Source organism: Hyperoodon ampullatus (genome assembly GCF_949752795.1).
Source record: "Hyperoodon ampullatus genome assembly, chromosome: 3".
Lineage (NCBI taxonomy): Eukaryota > Metazoa > Chordata > Mammalia > Artiodactyla > Ziphiidae > Hyperoodon > Hyperoodon ampullatus.
In genome coordinates this window covers 29,773,472-29,793,049 of record NC_136916.1, presented here as the reverse complement: position 1 = coordinate 29,793,049, position 19,578 = coordinate 29,773,472, and the positions used below count along the sequence as shown (strand labels likewise).

The following is a 19,578-nucleotide window of genomic DNA, read 5'->3' as shown; positions in this document are numbered from 1 at the left end:
TCTGGTATACCAACCCCCAGCCTTTCACACCTCGGCCAGAAACAACTATTCTATATTTTCTGTTTATGGTTTTATTTTTTTAAAAAAGGAATGTTGTTTTCATTATCAGTATGTCTATATTGAATTAAAATATTTAAACCATGAGTATAATAAACTAAAGTACTTCTAATTTGGACATTTAATTTCCATTTTGCATTGATCTGTCAAATTACACACAATGTAATATCAAAGATGAAATTTTATATAGTAACACTTTTGCTTTATAATAAATTTTAAATGTATATTTCTTTGACATTGGTATAAGATGGCCACTCCTTCTTGGGAAGACCTTTTTTTACTGTTGGTCTTGTAGTGTCATTCTTTGTGAAGTAATGAAGTGAAAAGTTTTATGGAGTAATTGGTGATGTGGATGGTAGAAAATAAAATAAAAAGTTGGCTATACTATATATTGAGGTGCTGAGAGTGTTACTTCCATTGATGATAATTCATTTTGTAATCCGTGCTTTTCCCTTATGTTTTTGTATATTGCTACAGCTGAAGGAGTAAACAGGTCATGGCACGCTTAACAAAAAGACGGCAGGCGGACACAAAAGCTATCCAGCATCTTTGGGCAGCCATTGAGATTATACGGAATCAGAAGCAAATTGCCAACATTGACCGTATTACAAAGTAAGTAATTTTAAACAAAAAAAGTCTATGTAAAATTTTATATAAGACTTTGGGAGAAAAGGTCCAAAGATTATTTATTTATTTATTATGCTAATTAACATATTACAAAGTACTAGATACTTTGCCTTACAGGAGTATAAAGTTGTTAGGGAAATAAATACTGAAACATACACAAGCAACTTGTGTTTAGAGGTTGTATAAATGAATATTAGATAAGTAAAGTATCAATGTGTACTATTTCCAATAGTACACTAATAGATTTTTAGTTCTCAAAATTTTGTAGCTCTTGAAAACAAGTCCTTATTTAAGTCTTTTATTAAAAAGGCTTTTAGTTAATCACTTGCTTTTATGTAAGCTATCTAAAAGTCTACTGTTCATTATTCATTTTAATGTATGAATAATATATGCTACCATATAGCTTGGTGTAGGTATAGTAACATCTTACTAGTTTGTAGCACACTAACCAAGAATTTTTAACAATTTCATTTTATATTTTAGAAGTTAGAGTAAATATATCTTCAGTTGACAGAAGAAAGTTCTTCTTTATTTTCCAATGCTGTTTATCTTGGCAGTCCAAGATTCAGAATAGAAAAAAATCAGACTATTGTATGAATACTCTATTTACATGTCATGTTATGTAGTAATTATAAGGGAGTCTTCAAATAGAACTTGATTTTGTTGTGTTTGGTATTTTTAAAGGAATAAAGTTAAATTAATCTTTTAAAAATGTTTGAATGATATTTTTTTGTAATTTAAATGGAATTTCTTTATACTTATTCTCCAACACATTCTTTAGATGCTACCTATAAAAATGGAAAACAGATGATTTACGAAAGCCCATTTAATTAAGTGCTTATTTTTGTCGTTATTAATAAGTAACAAAGTTAAGTATCATATTTTTGTCACTTAGCCATATTCTAGTGAAGAAGATTATAAAGATTACTTAAGAGGGAAGGGACATGAGAAAGAAAGATGATGCTGTATATTGCTTTAACTCTATATTTAACCCTTTGAATATTTTAAAGTTGCCCATGTACAACTCCTAGCTCCTATAGGTGAATAGAAGGGAAAAAAATAGGTAACAGCTATGTGGAAAATAAGAATAAAATAAATAGTACATAATAATTAAATTACTTTTAATACTGGTGATATTGGAATAAAAATTTTTTATAATAACCTCAAAGAAAAAAAAGCCTTAAGTATTTTCCTGTGGTTGGGATTTTTAAAAAACCCATAGTTTATATATATCAAAAATTACTTACAGAAGAATGTAGAAAAAAAGATACGGTTCTTTGGATTTAATTTTTTAAATTAAAGTCATTTAATCTTGACTGAGCTATTTCAACTTTACAGGCTATTACTTCTTATTAATCCATGGCATCTTTCTCTGAAAGCTCTAGGGACATTCTCTAGGAAGCTGTGGGAATCTACAGGTGACATTTATAGAGTTTGGCTGACAAGGTTGTTGATGTGGGTGTCAGAGTAGTCTTTGGACGACCGTAACGTGTGTACATGTGTATACATGTTAAATTGTGAGCGATGCAGAGGCTGTTGACAGCACTGCACACCTTTTCTCGTTGTGCACAATGGATTGTCCATAAACATTCTCTCTCCTCCTTTCCTCATCAGTACAACCTTAAGGGTGCCAAGGCTTATTTACCTTCCTGTCCTAAGGTCCATCCATAGATCTTAAGATAGATATGAATAAATTCATTTACCTGCCAAATAGTCATTGTTTCATCAGTCTTATCTAAAGATGAAAAAAATACTGAGAAAATCAGAGGGTAAGTGTTTGAGTGGTTCCCAGTGTTTCTTCTGCCTCATCTCATCTGAGAGTATGTCATATTCCTTTTTATTACGGGGGTGCATTTAGAGCATCTTGTACTTCTTTCATAACACTAGTCACATGTGTAATTATTTCCCGGTCAGACCGTCAGCCCCGGGAAGGAGCTGTCTAGATAATTGCCTAGCCCAGTGCCTTGGCTTCTCAGCAGTGTTAATTTCCTTGCTCGTAACCCTTGCCAAGGTAAGTTAGGAAGAAGAATTGGACCATGACAGGAAGTCAGATCTTTTGCTTTAAAGCCTAATAATCTTATTCTGTATTCTAAATAGGTAAATACTTTTCAAGCTTTAGATTAATTTTAAATCAAGGTGCTCTGCTTAGTTACAACTAAGTCTGAACATAGAGGTATCTTTAATCTTTATCCAAATATCTTAAGTTACTGAAGGCTTTAGTAGAGTTGATGTGAAGAATGTATATGTAGTAATTAAGTTTCATTCTATATTTGACTGGTGAGTGACTCCATAAAAATACAAACTGTACAGCTTCAGTCACGCATTAAGTTTTGGGCTTTGGGGTCATGGCTCTTTATATTTTGAAGGCTGGCACATCCTAAACACCGTAGTTTACCTCTGTATAATGTTTTAGTTCTGCTTGTTTTTATTTGAAATGTCTTTTAAGTCACTTTTAATCTATAGGTTTCTCATTCATCTTTTTTTGTTGTTTTCCTTTGCAGTTTATTTATCTAAGGACCTGGTTCATTTGCTCTGTTGTTTCCTACAGCCTGCCTTCACTGGTTTCATCCCTGTGGTGTACTTTAACCTGCTGCTCATTCCTTTGCATCTCATGGAAATTAATAGTTGATCCTAAGGCTTGGGGGTGGGGGTGAGACTTCTTCATAGGTGGTGATGTGTTCTGCCCTCAGGAGGCCATAATGTATTTCATCTGGTGAGGTTAGTACTAAGCCTGGTATGCAGTGGCTAGATCCAATAATTCATTAAGGATTGCAAAATAGTGATAATCTAGTTTTATTTTTTCCTTTTTAACTGGAATAATTCTATAAGGACATAAACTTCCCATCATGTAGTATATGGTTACCATGTGGTATTGTTCATATCAGAAAGGTAGAATAACTGATTCTTTTATTTACCAGTTTTCACAATAGCATCCTCTAATGGCAACCCATTAGGTTTTTTTTTTTTTTTGTCATTTGGAATTCATGCGTTTCAATCCATTTGATATATATCAGTCTGTTTCTGATATAATCCCTATTGATGCTTAACTTTTCCCTTCTTTGACAATTTGGAGCCTCTTCACGTTGGCCCCTGAAGTTCCTCTCTGCTTTCTGACACGACAGAATTTTTTCAGGCTCATCTAGGATACACCCTACTCCAGTCCTGGAACCACTGATTTCTCTAAGGGTCTCTGGTTTCTTGCAGTTAGAAATTATGTTTCAAGAGCATTTTTTGGCCTTCATTGTGCTCATTGCTGCCAGGTTGGTCTGTCTGTCTAGGCCTTTTAGTGGACGAGTTAGGAAATACATATAATTGTAAAAGAAAAAAACTGCATCATGAATTCATACTGATACTTTCCCCTTGAATTTATGGCTACTGGTTCTTACTGAGCTATCTAAAATCTTTATCTCCTTTCTTACACAGTAAGAGTCATGATTCTTTAGGACATCATGGATAATAACATTTTAGAATATCATGTAGTTACTCAGTTGTTTCATCCAACACTGCATCCCAAGCTGTCTGAGAATAATAGCATCAACACTTAACTAATAATACATTTCATGGAAACCATATAAGTTGTCTTACCCATCTTTAAACAGTTGTACTAATTCTAAACTGTCACAGAAAATAGCAATTACGTATTATACTTTCTTCCTTACAACTGCCATTTAGTCTTACTTCTCCAAATAAGTGTGTATTTCATGCTCACCACTGATATCTAAAGTTCATTCTCTAGTACATTCTTTAAAAAAGTTTTTCGCTTCCCCACCCCCACAGTTTTATTGAGATACAGTTGACATATAACATTGTATTAGTTCAAGGTGTACAACATAATGATTTGATACATGTTTATATTGTGAAATGATTACCACAGTAAATACAGTTAACATCCATCACCTCTCCTAGTTATGAAATTTTTTTTCTTGTGAAGAGAACTTTTTATACTCTCTTAACAATTGTGTATTGTTAACCATGCCATACCTTACACACCCAGAACTTATTTATCTTATAACTGGAAGTTTGTACCTTTTGTCCACCTTCACTCATTTTGCCCACCCCCAGCCCCTGCCTCTGGCAACCACCAATCTGTTCTCTGTATCCATGAGTTTAGTTTTTTAAGAATCCACATATACGTGAGGTCATATAGTATTTATCTTTCTCTGTCCGACTTATTTCACGTAGCATAATGCCTTTAAGATTGATCCACGTTGTCACAAAGTGATGGGGGATTTCCTTCTTTTTTTATGGCTGAATAATATTCCACTGTACATGTATACCATATTTTCTCTATCCATTTGTCTGTGGATGGACACTTTGGTTGTTTCCATGTCTTGGCTGTTGTAAATAGTGCTGCTATGAACATGAGTGTGCAGATATCTTTTTAAGATATCACAAAATGACGGGATTTCCTTCATTTTTATGGCTGAATAATATTCCACTGTGCATGTATACCATATTTTCTCTATCCATTTGTCTGTGGATGGACACTTTGGTTGTTTCCATGTCTTGGCTGTTGTAAATAGTGCTGCTATGAACATGAGGGTGCAGATATCTTTTTAAGATAGTGATTTCATTTTCTTTGGATAAGTACTCAGGAGTGGAATTGCTGGATCATATGGTAGTTCTATTTTTAATTTTCTGAGGAAGCTTCATAGTTTTACATAGTGGCAGCTCCATCTAGTAGATTCATAATCAAGACTTCCTGGGGACAAATATTTGAGTTCTTGCATGTTATAATAACAGTTGGTCTGCAGCCTTTTTACTTGAAAGTGAATTTGGTTGGATATAAAATCCTTAGCTTTTATTTTCTTTCTCTGAGGTTCTTATATATGTTATCTATTTTGGCTTAAAGCATTACCATCAAAACATCTGTTGACAAGTTGATTTTCTTTCTGTTGTGACTTTGTCCTTTTGCCTAGATTCACAAAGATTTTTTTTTCTTTGAAGTCTAGGAACTTGACTGTGTCTCAGTGTTGGTCACTCTAGGTTGTTTTGTTGGGTATACAGTGTCCCTTTAATATGTTTTTTTGAAATATTGAAAATTTTACTTTAAAAATGATAACAGTTTGACCCTTGAGCAACATGGGTTGAGCCATACAGGTCCACTTATATGCGTATTTCTTTCAATAAATACACACCACAGTACTACGTGATTCATGGTTGGCTGAATCCAGATGTGGAACTGCAGATACAGAGGGCTGACTGTAAAGGGAGACGGAGATTTTTGACTGCATTGGGGGTGAGGTGGACTCTAACCCCTGTGTTGTTCAAGGGTCAATTGTATATATATCATCCATAGACTTTTATTATCTTGTTTAGTTGTCATTTATTGGGGCCTTCTCTTATTCTGTGTTGGTTTCTTTTCCTATCTTCTATATTTGTAATTTTCAGTTTGGGCAGTTATGAATAAAGCTACTGTATATTTTTGTTTTTAACCTTTTCTTTCTTTACAACTTCTACTTATGACTTTTTCTGCTATGTACTCACTCTTGTGTACCTTCTACTTTGGACTTTTTACTTCTGAAGTGAATTTTTTCATTTACTTCGCATGTTTAAGTCATTTCTGAGTTTTTCTAATTCTGATTTATATCTTTCCTATATCTTAACATCATCTTCTTAACGTCTTTTCATGTGTTTTAAAATAGTAGTTACAGTTTTCATCTGTGTTATAGGCACATCTCTCAGGCGTGCTTTCATTTTAAGGATGTCCTGCTTCTTCAACCACAGTCCTTTCATGTGAAATCAAGCTTCCAGAACTTGTATCAGGGAAAGGTGGTTGAGAATAGTTTTTCTAGATATGGCTCTAAAGCATCTTCTTATGTCATTTTTATGAAGAGCTAACAATATGGCCTCATATTTACCATGATTTCCTGCTTCTTCTGTATCTTCTTCCAGAATCGCAATTTCTTTTGTACCCATTGTCCTTACATTGGAGATCTTTATGACCAGACTTCAGTAGTGTTTGGTACTTTTATTACTAGCAATTCCTCTACACTGTGGAGCTCTGTACTGAAAGGGAGGTTTGGATTATTAATTTTGAGTGTTCATAGTTCTCACTATGTTCTAGCCCCTTAAGGCTTTACCATGAATTCACAAATTACCATCAGTTACCTGCAAATGGAAGTGTGTAAAACCCTACCCAGTTTCAACTGCTGTTCTCGAATTGGCCCACTTTGCTTTTCAATGACTGCCTGTTGGTTGTTTTATCCTCCTATACTCACTTCCATTAGGTGGTGTGTTGTGTCCCTTGCTTTCTCCTGCACAGGTGTCAGTACCAATTGTGATTGCAGCTCTTGGAGATTTGTCCTCACCTACTAAGACTTTGGGATTCATGGGGATTCTCATCACTTAATTTTGTTGTTTATGTTGTCCAGGGGTTGGGTTGTTTGTTTGCTTTTGCTAACTCTTCTAGTAACTTTATGTAGAGGGTTTGGGAGACACTAAAAACCATGTTACTTCCTTCTACCATCTTCCCAGCTCACAGCAGTCTTGCTGTTTTTCTCAAAAAAAAAAAAGTTGTTAAAAGTACTGTGTATTTTCTGAAGTCCTAAAGTAGAGCTAAAAGTGGTAAAAATTCCTTCTAGCAGAGGCAAATTCAAGGAACATTTTTCATTTTTGTATGTAACACTAGACATATCAGAATCTACAGCAGTATCATCTTCAAAGGATCATTAAAATATTAAATTTGTGTTGAAATTTAAAAGGAAATTTCATGAGTAGAAGCTTCAGGTCCTCCAAGTTAATCGAACAATTAGGGACTAATAACAATTTCTCTAACAAAATAGGATAATTTTTCTGTGTTACAAATGTTTCTTCCACCTAATATGATGATGTCTAACTTTCAGGGCTCATAGCAGTAGCCTCCTATTAGTTGTCAGTACACCTCCCTTGGAAAGAGTCCTGAGTCTTTTTTTACCACTTTCTTTTACTTTTCTTTTTTTTTTTAAACCTGCTAGTTTTCTGTTCAAAAAGGAGTAGAAAAGGTGCTATAAATTAGAGAATCACTGTTGAGATTTATTGAATATTTCAAATATTTAAAAAACATCACTCAGAGAAACTTCTTTGACAAGTTCTGTTATTTGGGGATGTATTTGTTTTTTTTTCTTGCGGTACACGGGCCTCTCACTGCTGTGGCCTCTCCCTGCTGTGGCCTCTCCCGTTGTGGAGCACAGGCCCCGGACACGGGCCCAGCCGCTCCGTGGCATGTGGGATCTTCCTGGACCGGGACACGAACCCGTGTCCCCCGAATTGGCAGGCAGACCCCCAACCACTGCACCACCAGGGAAGCCCTGGGGATGTATTTTTATAAAAAGAGTCAATCTGAAATCAAAATACATGTATGGGATGAAGTTTGATTGTTTAAAATTAATGGGTAACCTATACCTCTGATTTAAAAGCTCATGTTTATAAATTTGATTTAATGATGATATAAAATTCCATACATGTCCGCACTTGGAAACTAAATAAGCACAAATAAATTTTGGCTTCTCCAAAATTTTATAAAATATAAAAAAAATTTTGTATTTTTAGAAACTGAAAGATGTTTTGTGATGTTTTAATCATCATAAGATGGAAACAAATGATTCATTTTATCATAAAAAAATATACGTTAGTTTAGATGAATTGAACATAAGCATAGGCAAGAGTAGCTTCTCTTTTAAAGGTCTAAATGCTAAATTATAAGTAGCACATATGATGAATTCAATTTTTTGAAATTTGGTTAGGTGTAATGAAATTAAAACTTTGAAATAGTTGATTGCTTAGCACTTATATAAAACAAATATTTATAAAATATGTTTAAAGTCATGATGTTAGCCCGCGTTTTACAGTTTTTAAATTAAGGAGCAAAAAGGTGAAGATTCATATGACAATGAAATCAGTAACAGAAATGAAATTTAAACTTTGAATCCCTAAGATTCCCAGTATGATTCATAACGCTTTGTCAGGTTATTTTTTAAAATGTCACCTGTATTTTAATATCCAATAAAAATACTCATTGTCGGGTTATTTTTTAAAATGTCACCTATATTTTAATATCCAATAAAAATAAGTTACATGTCATTTTTTCCTCTTTAATACAAATAAATTTTTCATATCTAATTTGGATAATTATAATATAGCATTAGAGTTTCATAAGTATTCTAAGTAATAGTTATAATTTAAAGACATATTTTTGAAATAAGTATGGATTTTATATTAGTCTCTGCCAGCATTATTGGCTAACATTATTGGTGTCATTGGGAGAGGTCAAATTAATTTTTTTGTTGACTGTTGGAAAAAGCAGTTGAAACTTTCTTTCCTGTCTTGAATAACTTTGATTTTGTGTTTCTAGAGGTAACCATGTTTGTGACTAGCATGATTAGACTAACATTGGATTGGTTGACTTAGTCCCATTCAAGTTAATGTTTCAGATTAGGGCATCAATTAATTACGTGTATTGCTTACTTTAGGGTCAAACCCCAGTTAGAAAATGTGACCTCTGACCTCTTGTGACATGTTTGGCATTGAAATTTGAGTTCTCCTGGAGTTCTTCCTGTCACTACAGACAGACATAAGCCCAAACTGTAAGTCTTCTTCATGTGTAGGTTGCCTTTGAAGTTGCAACTAGGTACACATTATTTATTTATTTGTTTATTTATTTATTACAGTTCAGTTTTATGAAACCCATGATTTCTAGGAACTATTTGTTAAGTTATAATTTTGTCTTTGTCAATTTCTATTCCCTCATAAGATTTATTGTAGAATAGGAAAATGGCCATTACCTAAGTTACTTCTTTGAAAATAAAGTTAGTTTTAAAAAATTAGCAGTTAATGTTGTGCTGTATATGTACTTCCAAGAATTCGTCATTCTCATAACTACATTCTCATTTCAGTCTACATTGATTTATTCTTTCTTATATATCTTCCTATGGTAGCAGATTGGCAGGTACAGTTTACCACTGTTACCATTGTTATTTTATTTTACATAATAACAGCCTTACAGAAGAAGTAACTGATTCTGAAGAACCATAATCCACAGTTCTACACTGAGTTTTTTCTAGTGGCACTCACCTTGGCTTGGATTGTTGTCTAGCTGTTTTCATGTTTCACATTTCTCTGCAGTTCTGTGATGGAAACATACAGACAAGGCACAGAAAAGTGTCAATAACCATTAAAGAATAAAACAATAGTACCAAATAATAGGAGAGGTATCACAGACAGAAGACAGCTCAGCCCCATGAAAGTGGAATGTTTAATTAATAACATGATAGACCTTATTTGAGGGGGCAGTCACTGAGGGAGAGTCAGGGAGGCCTTATGGAGGGTATGGAATTGGTCAGGCCTTGGAAGTTGGATGGGATTTGGTGAGGCAGAGAGGGGAGTCAAAACAGAGGGACTGTAGAGTTTTGGGGAAAAGGGAATGAAAAGGCAGAGAGGCCCAGACTAGGAGGGGTCTCTAATGCCAGCATTGAGATTTTAATCCTGTGGCTAGAGGGGAATGTAAATGTGTTTGGAGTATCCTAGACTGGATAGATTGAATGGTCCTCTTAAATGTCTGCTCTTCCCTACCTGGCCTGGGTTTTAGCCTTGTGTAATTTCCTGCCTTTGCAGTGGCAGCAGGTTCCTAATTGGGCCTCTGGTCTCCTGGTCTTGCTAGTCTGTTTTCCTCTTCCCATCATTGGTGTCAGAGATGTTTTTCAAAAACACCATCTTATCAAATGTTCCACAACTGAAAGCCTTCTTCTGTTGGCCGATGCTTTCCCAATTCCTTGTGCAGGGTGTCAATACCTCGGCCTTCCTCATTTGCATCACCTCTTGCTGTTTCCTGCTCAAGAATGGCCTGTACTCCAGACGCACTGGGCTCTCGAGGGCCTCAGCTCTGCTGTGTTCCACACTTGGCTGGGATGCCGGTCCTCCTGGACTTGTCCACTAGACAGACTCCTTTTTCAAGACATATCTCCTAGGAAGTCATTTCTGACACCTTTAAGTTGACCTAAGCCTCACATTTTATCAGTTTTCTAGATTTTAGGTCTGATTATGTTCTTGATTCCCCCATTGTGCGTAAAGTGCAAATACTTGAACAAGGTGTTTGTGCTGAGCCTTTCACAGTCGGACCCTAACTTTCCTTGCTTCCATGACCTGCCTCCCCCAGTTCAGAGCCCATCTGATGAGACTGTTCTCAGTTGCCTCAGAACCCTATTATTTTGATTCTTTATTTTGTATTTTTCCTTCATTAATGGACAGAGCATCCCCTTTCTTTTAAGATCCAACTCAAACATGATTTCCTTTGAGATATTGATTTATTCCTCACTATAGCCAATCCCTTTACTCTTACTCTTTGCTCACATAGTAACATGTATAAAGCTGAATTTTATTATTTGTTATAGCCTTTTATGATCTTTAAAAAATATTTCTGCTTCCTTTGCTGTTTGTGAGCATCTTGAGGGTAGGGCATGCATCTTTCCTACCTTTGGATCTTAGTATGAAGCATAGTAGCTAGGACAAGACGCTGAGAAAAGGTTTCTTAATTATAATAAATATTCAGTTGCATTAACTGAAGAAGTAGTTTCAAAGAAGATTATAATAATTGAGAACATCGAGTCATTATTTTGTGACAAGCACAATGCCCTATATGATTTCTCATTTAATTTTCACACTGGAACTCCGTGAGGTCTATTGTCATTAGCCTCATTTTGTTGATGAAGATGATGAAGCTTAGGCAGGTGAAATAAAATGCCTACAGCCACACAGGTTTTTGGCAGTAGAACTGAAATTTGAATATAGATCTAATGTCATAGTCCAAGCTCCTAACCATTAAATGTTTCCTTTTGATATTTAATGAATTTATATTTGTATCCTTGCAAACTTTGAAGTTTTAAAAACATTGTCATCTACTTGGTGTTTCCATATTATCTCATTTCAGCCTAACAGCAACTCTGACATTCATATTAGCCCCACTTTATATGTAAAGAATATGAGGCTGTATGAATAAATTATTTGTCACAGGTTAAATGTCAGAATTAGGGAGAACCTAGTTCTTCAGAGTATAATCTAATTTTAAAAATAAATTCATTGATGATGCTGTTTAGGTTTGAAGTTTATTACTTTTTTGTTCAATGCAATTTTAAAATAAAATATTTGTTGTATACCTATCCCATCTATAAAGCACCTAGTGGCAGATCATTATTATTACTTCTAATTTTTTTTTATTGTGGTAAAGTATACAGAACATAAAATTTACCATCTTAACCATTTTTAAGTATGCAGTTCAGTGGTATGAAATACACTCACATTGTTGTGCTGCTGTCACCACCACCCATCTCCATAGCTCTTTTCATCTTGCAAAACTGAAACTCATTACCTATTAAACAGTAACTCCTCCTTCCCCCCAGACCCTAGCAGCCACTATTCTACTTTCTGTTCCTATGACTGTGACTACTCAAAGTACCTTATGTAAATGGAATCACACAGTATTAGTCTTCTTGTGACTGGCTTATTTCATTTAATATCATGTCCTCATGTTCATCCATGTTGTAGCATATTGCAGAATTTTCTTCTTTTTTAATGATGAATAATATTCCATTGTATATATAGACCACCTTATGCTTATCCATTCACCCATCATTGAACACTTGGGTTGCTTCCATGTTTTAGCTATTGTGAACAATGCTGCTATGAACATAGGTGTACATATACCTCTTTGAGACTCTGCTTTCAATTCTTTTGGGTATGTACCCAGACGTAGAGTTGCTGGATCATATGATGATTCTATTTTTAATTTTGTGAGGAGCCACCATACTGTTTTCCACAGCAGCTGTACCATTTTACATTCCCACCAGCAGTGCACAAGAGTTCCAAATTTTCTGTGACCTAGTCAACACTTATAATTTTCTGTTTTGATAGTAGCCATCCTGATGGGTGTGAATGGTATCTTGTGTTTTGTTTTGTTTTAATTGGAGTATAGTTGCTTTACAATGTTGTGTTAGTTTCTACTGTGCAGCAAAATGAATCAGCTATATATATACATATATCTTTTTTGGATTTCCTTCCCATTTCGTTTACCACAATGCATTAAGTAGCCTTGTTGTGTTTTGATTTACATTGCCCTAATGATGAGTGATGTTGAGCATTTTTTCATGTGCTTATTGGCCCTTTAAACATCTTCTTTGGAGAAATGTCTGTTCAGGTCCTTTGCCTGTTTTTTTTTTGTGTGTGTGATACGCGGGCCTCTCACTGTTGTGGCCTCTCCCGTTGCGGAGCACAGGCTCCGGACACGCAGGCTCAGTGGCCATGGCTCACGGGCCCAGCCGCTCCGTGGCATGTGGGATCTTCCCAGACCAGGGCACGAACCCGTGTCCCCTGCATTGGCAGGTGGACTCTCAACCACTGTGCCACCAGGGAAGCCCCCTTTGCCCGTTTTTGAATCAGGTTTATATGTTGTTGAGTTTAGGAGTTCTCTGTATGTTCTGGATAATAATTTCTCATCAGATATATGATTTTTGAATATTTTCTCCTTTTTGTGGGTTGCCTTTTAACTCTGTGGGTAATGTCTCTTGATGTACAAAATTTTAAAATCTTCATGAAGTCCAATTTGACTATATTTTCTTTTGTTGCCTGTGCCTTCGATGTCATATCCAAGAGATCATCACCAAATCCAGTGTTGTGAAGCTTTTGTCCTAAGTTTTCTTCCAAGAGTTTTATTGTTTTTGATCTTACATTTAGGTCTTTTATCCATTTTGAGTTTATTTTTGTATATTCTGTTAGGTGAAAGTCTGACATCATTCTTTTGCATTTTGATGTCCAGTTTTTACAGCACCATTTGTTGAAAAGAGTGTTCCCCACTGAGTAGTCTTGGCACCCTTGTCAAAAATACTTTGGCAGTATATGCAAGGATTTTATTTCTGGGCTATCTTATTCCATTGTCTGTATGTCTGTCTTTATGCCAGTACCACACTGTTTGGATTACTGTAGCTTTGAAGTAGATTTTGAAATCAGGAAGTATGAGTCTTTCAATTTTTTCTTCTTCTTTCAAGATTGTTTTAGCTATTTGGGGTCCATTGAGATTCCATATGAATTTTCTGATTGTTTTTTGTATATCTGAAAAGGAGTCATTGGGATTTTGATATGGATTGCATTGAATCTATAGATTGCTTTGGGTAATATTGACATTTTAATAATATTAGTTCTTCCAATCCACAAACATGGGATGTGTTTCCATTTACAGTTGACCCTTGAACAACAAAGGTTTGAACTGTGCGGGTCCACTTATACACAGACATTTAAAAAATAAATATGTACTACAGTACTACATGATCTGCAGTTGGTTGAATCCATGGATGTGGAACCATAGATATGGAGGGCTGACTGTAAGGATATACATGGATTTTTGACTGTATGGGTGTAGGCGCACCCAACCCCCATGATGTTCAAGGGTCAGCTGTATTTATGTCTTTAATTTCTTTCAGCAGTGTTTTGTAGTTTTCATTGTATAAGTCTTTCACCTCATTGGTTAATTTAATTCCTAAGTATTTTATTCTTTTTGACACTGTTGTAAATGGAATTATTGTAATAATTTCCTTTTCAGATAATGTGAAATACTGTGCTCATTTTACTTTTTCTTTTCCAATTTAGATTCCTTTTATATCTTTTACTTGCCAAATTGCTCTGGCTAGAACTTCCAGTACTACGTTGACTAGAAGTGGTGAAAGCAGGCATCCTTATCTTGTTCCTCATCTTAGAGGAAATGCTTTCAGTCTTTCACCATTGAGTATGATGGTTGCTGGGGGGTTTTCATATATGGCTTTTATTATGGTATAGTAGTTTCCTTCTGTACCCCATTTGCTGAGTGTTTTTTTATCATGAAGAGGTGCTGAGTGTTGTCAAATGCCTTATCTGCATCTATTGAGGTCATCATAGGATTTTTTATCTTTCATTCTGTTAGCGTGCTGTGTTAACGTTTGTTGATTTACATAGTTTGATCCTTCCTTGTGTCTATAAAGCACCTAGTGGCAGAGCATTACTGTTACAATTTTTTTAAACTTCTAAAAGTAACATAACCATATTGTAGGATACTTGCAGAAAAGTAAAAAGCAGAAAAATAATCACCTGTAATTTCCCTACTCCAGTTCCAGTAAGGGACCCATTTTGATGTATTTCTTTCTGGTCATTTTTCACATGCTTATTATTTTCTCAACATTGTTTAGCCTTTTTCCTTGTTGTTATATGGTTACCATAAATTATTATTAGTAATGGTTGCACAATATTCCGTCTGGTGAGACTGTTCCGTGCTGTTTTGGGAGGGAGGAGGGATGAGTAGTAAGATAAACATTTATTGTAAGGTTACATTACATTATCTTACCTTCAAATCAACTGCATGGATTGACACTATTAATTTTACTTAAGGATATGCCCATTGGGATACAGAGAGGTTAAATCACTTGTTCAGGGTCACGTAGCTAGTAAGTTGTAAAGCTGGTATTTGAACTGAGACCTGGTGACTTAAGAGGCCATGCTTTTTCCCCTTTACTTTTGTATTGCCTCCATATGTCATTTATTAAATTCTTACAACAACTCATAAGTGTTTTAATATTCAGTAATATAAGTAATGAAGGTGAAAGCTTAGAGGATAAACAGTGGGTGGTACAGGAACCATTGGTGTAGAGTGGGTTAGTGCTGGGCGCTGGGCTGATCGCTTTACATTCATTACCTTGTTCAGCTTTTATTACGACCCTGTGGGTACATATTATCATCATGCTGCCATTGGTTGGATAACTTGGGTGTTTTCAGTTTTTTCACTAGTCTCCTCATGCTTTGAACTATTTCCTTATGATGGATGCTCAGGTTGTCTCCATTTTTCCTCCACCTTGCACATAACCATGCATTGCTACAACTCTTCACAGCTGCAAGTAACAGTTTAATTTTGACCTGCATGAGTAATTTGTTGATGTGTGTATCTGGGAACATTTTGACTATAGGAAATGCATCCACTTAATTTGACCAAGCTCTCAAGAGAGGACGCCCATCTACAGATTCATTAGTGCACAAGGACACAGTTTCTTCAAGCGTCTGCATATACTTGATGTCCAGTTGCATAAATTTTGTCACTCATATTTTAATTTACATTTCTGTCTTTATTAGAGCACCAGTTCTTGGTGTTCTTATAAGGTTTTGGCCTTTCTTTTCTGTGGATGTCTGTTTTTGTATTTTGCCCATTTTCCCATTGGGGTTGTCTTTTTCTGTTGATTTGTAGAAGCTCTTGCTGTTAATTCTCCTATACACTTTATGCTTTGTAAATATTTTTTCTTATTCTGTTAATCTGTTTATTAATCTTTCCCAAAGTGTTCTTTGTTGAACAGAAATTTTAGATTTTGATATGATCAAATTCAATATTTTTTGCCTAATGTTTTGTGCTTTTGAAATTTTATTTAAGGAATCCTTCTTCTTAATTAGACCACAAGAATTAGGTCTTTATCTGTAGTTCTCTTTTTATGCGGTGGTAGAAAAGGATGCAGTTTTATTTTTCTGTCTATAGTGAGTCTGCCTGCTTCTTTAGAATTCGAACTTTAGAGTCAGTGACTCTTGGAGATGTTTTAGGGGCCCTTAGCACACTATATAGTTTACTCTTAAATATTTAGTCGTGCCATTTTTTGTTTGCCCTCGGCCCCTGCAACCTCTTCCCACCAATAAGTAAGCTTTATAGATAAGGATCTTTTTCTGTTTTGTGTATTGGTATATGCCAAGCACCAAAAGATAGTGACTGGCACATGACATTCACTCAGCAGCCTTCACCTTACTTGTGAATGTTGAATGCATGTCTGCTCTTTTCCTGTAGCCAGTGTCCTTGCTACAGAAAGCTTGAAATATCTACTAGAACTAGACTGTTTCTGTTATCAGCTCTCCTATTAACTAGCTGTGTTTTCTCAGGGAAGTCAGTTTCCTTTCTTCATCTGCAAATTAATGCCCCTGTGTAACCACCATCTTAATCAAGATATAGAAAGTTGTCATCACCCCCAAAAGCTCCCTTGTTGTCCTTTATAGTCAGTTCACCTGTTCCCCAGCCCCAGGCAGTGATTGGCTTTTCTGTCACAGTGACTGATTATCTTTGCTTGTTCTAGAATTTTATATAAATGGAATCATATAGTATATTCTTTTTCGTGATTAGCTTCTCCTGGTCAGCATGTTTTGAGATTCATGTGCTACGTATATTGATAGTTTATTCCTTTTTTTATTGCTAAGTAGTATTCCATCATACGGATATACCACAGTTTTTTTTGTTCGTTTGTTTTACTTTTTGGTCACACCGCATGGCATGTGGGACCTTAGTTCCCTGACCAGGGTTTGAACCCGCGCCCCCTGCAGTGGAAGCGTGGAGTCTGGACTGCTAGGGAAGTACCTATGCTACAGTTTTCAAAATCCAGTCATCTGCTGAGGGCCATTCGGGATTATGATAAAAGCTACAATCTGTTTTTGTGTACAGGTGTAGATGATGTATGTTTGGATAAATACCTAAGAGTAGAATACCTGTAACTGGGGCCATAAAAAAGGATGGATGGTGGATGGTTTTTAATTTGTGTATGTATGTTATATTTATATGTGTATCAAATAAATATAAACAGCATGTTTTATAGAACTTCATTTGTTCCAAAAATATTTTGGGGACAATTAGAAAAAGAATTAAGTAGCGTAAATAGAGTAAGGTAGTATATATCAGAAGGGGACGGGAAGGGTGAAGAAAAGAGAAATGAGCATTGATCTGAATGACCTAATCAACCATTACAGTAGTATAACTCTCTCTCCTGTATGTATATACATCTATATATTTTAAAATCTTGTACATTTATATCTTTAATATTACACCATGAACATTTTCTCACACTGTTGTGCTTTTTAAAACAATAACTTTATTAGGTGCATTTTGCTCTATTGGGTGAATATGTAACTCATTTTATATCCATAATTTATTTTACTGTTATGGACACTTGGATCCTTTTTTTTCCCTATAAAATTTCAGGTGTGAGGAACATTTTTCTACATAAATCCCATATCTCATACAGATTGTTTCCATAGAAGTAGAATTACTGGGTCCAATGATAGGGCCATCTATAAGGTGTTGAGAGAAAGTGCTTTCCAGACAGTGTTTTTAGCAAAGCTGTGTTGAGAGTGGCTGTCTTAATGCATTTTTACCAGCTCTGAGAATAATTTTAAGTATCTTGCTCACTTGACAGGTGAAATAGTTTTCTTACTGTTATAGTTTTGCATTTTAAGAATACAGGCTCTTTGTCATATTTGTAATAAAATATTCCATTTTATTGTTTGCTTTTCTTTTAAATTTTTATTTATTTATTTATTTATGGCTGAGTTGGGTCCTCATTGCTGCGCACGGGCTTTTCTCTAGTTGTGGTGAGCGGGGGCCACTCCTTGTTGCGGTGCGCGGGCTTCTCATTGTGGTGGCCTCTCCCTCTGTGGAACATGGGCTCTAGGTGCATGGGCTTCAGTAGTTGTAGTTCGTGGGCTCTAGAGTGCGGCTCAGCAGCTGCAGTGCACTGGCTTAGTTGCTCCGTGGCATGTGGTATCTTCCTGGACCCAGGCTCGAACCCATGTCCCCTGCATTGGCAGGCGGACTCCCAACTACTGCGTCACCAGGGAAGCCCCTGTTTGCTTTTCATTTGCAGAATGGAAGTCAGTGGTGGTTGCTCCAGAGGCTAGGGAAAAAAAAAAGGATTTGTGATGTTTATGTCATGGAGAAATTTCACATTTCTTATCTAGTCAGATATTTTGGATCTTCTCCTCTGTTATGTCCATAGCTTTTATACTCAGAATGTCCGTTAACATCATGAGATTAGATCGATCTTCACTTAAAATTTTATCTCAAATGTGATGTTTTCAGTTGAGTCTTTTTTCAGCCCCTGAGCCAGTTCAGTGAGGCCAGTTGGGAGCCGTTAGGTACAGAAATTATGGGGCAGTACTGATTTTATCCAGATCATCCAGAGTACACTTAAAATAAATTTGCTATATTGCCATCAAAATGAAGGCCTCTAGCCTTCATGATAGTGTGAAGGTGTAAGTAAGGCAGTGGTCCCCAAACTTTTTGGCACCAGGGACTGGTTTTGTGAAAGACAATTTTTCCACGGACCGGGGGTTGGGGGGAGGTGGTTCAGGCAGTAATGGGAGCGGTGGGGAGCGATGGGGAGCGATGGGGAGCGGCACATGAAGCTTCTTCGCTCACTTGCCGGCTGCTCACCTCCTGCTGTGTGGCCCGGTTTGTAACAGGCCTGGGCCTGGGGGTTGGGGACCCCTGAGGTAAGGGGCAGGAGGACAATACTAGGCGTTCCTTATATTTTTTAATTAACAGAAAACATACCAGTGCATTTTTTGGTGGTTCCTTCTTCTGCAGGGTATGATCATAGTGATATTGTTTTCATTAGTGTGCCCATCTCTCAATATACTCATTTCAAACTGCATGACACAAGTTTCTGAGATTGAATCATTATTAGAAGGGTTAAAGATAGATAATTAATTTTAGGAAATTATGATTCATAAGACTTCTTTTGTAAAAATGTTAAATTAGCAATGGCTGTTACCATCAACTATATTTTTTTGTCTTGGAACATGCAGAATTATCTCAGGGGAGATGAAATAACCCTGGGTTCTGCAGCCTTTTGCTTGGGCACACTTCAGTGCTCAACACCTGTTGGAAAGTAGCATCCTAGGAGAGACATTGGGAGGGAAATTATTGGAAAGAAAATGGATAGGATGGGAGAAAATTAAAAAGCTGTTGAAAAAGTTCAGAGAAATTGACTATATAATATTTAAATTGTAGACATTTACATACTATTTCATGATTTATATTAAGTGAAATTAAAATAGGAGACTAGATGGCCATTCTAAATGCATCTCAAACCCAAACTGCTATTT

At 35.9% G+C, this 19,578-nt stretch overlaps 1 protein-coding gene across 10 annotated transcripts in view; it reads left to right on the top strand.

The window, feature by feature from the left end:
• Positions 1-553: 553 nt before the first annotated feature.
• Positions 554-19,578, top strand: part of ZMYND11 (zinc finger MYND-type containing 11) — a gene marked incomplete at its 5' end in the record, with an annotated part of 74,269 nt that continues 55,244 nt past the window's right edge. For all 10 annotated transcript variants that reach the window (XM_079700976.1, XM_079700968.1, XM_079700974.1 and 7 more), the window contains one exon: positions 554-669. In XM_079700976.1, the coding sequence (XP_079557102.1) occupies positions 554-669 (116 nt within the window). The remainder of the gene's footprint in view (positions 670-19,578) is intronic.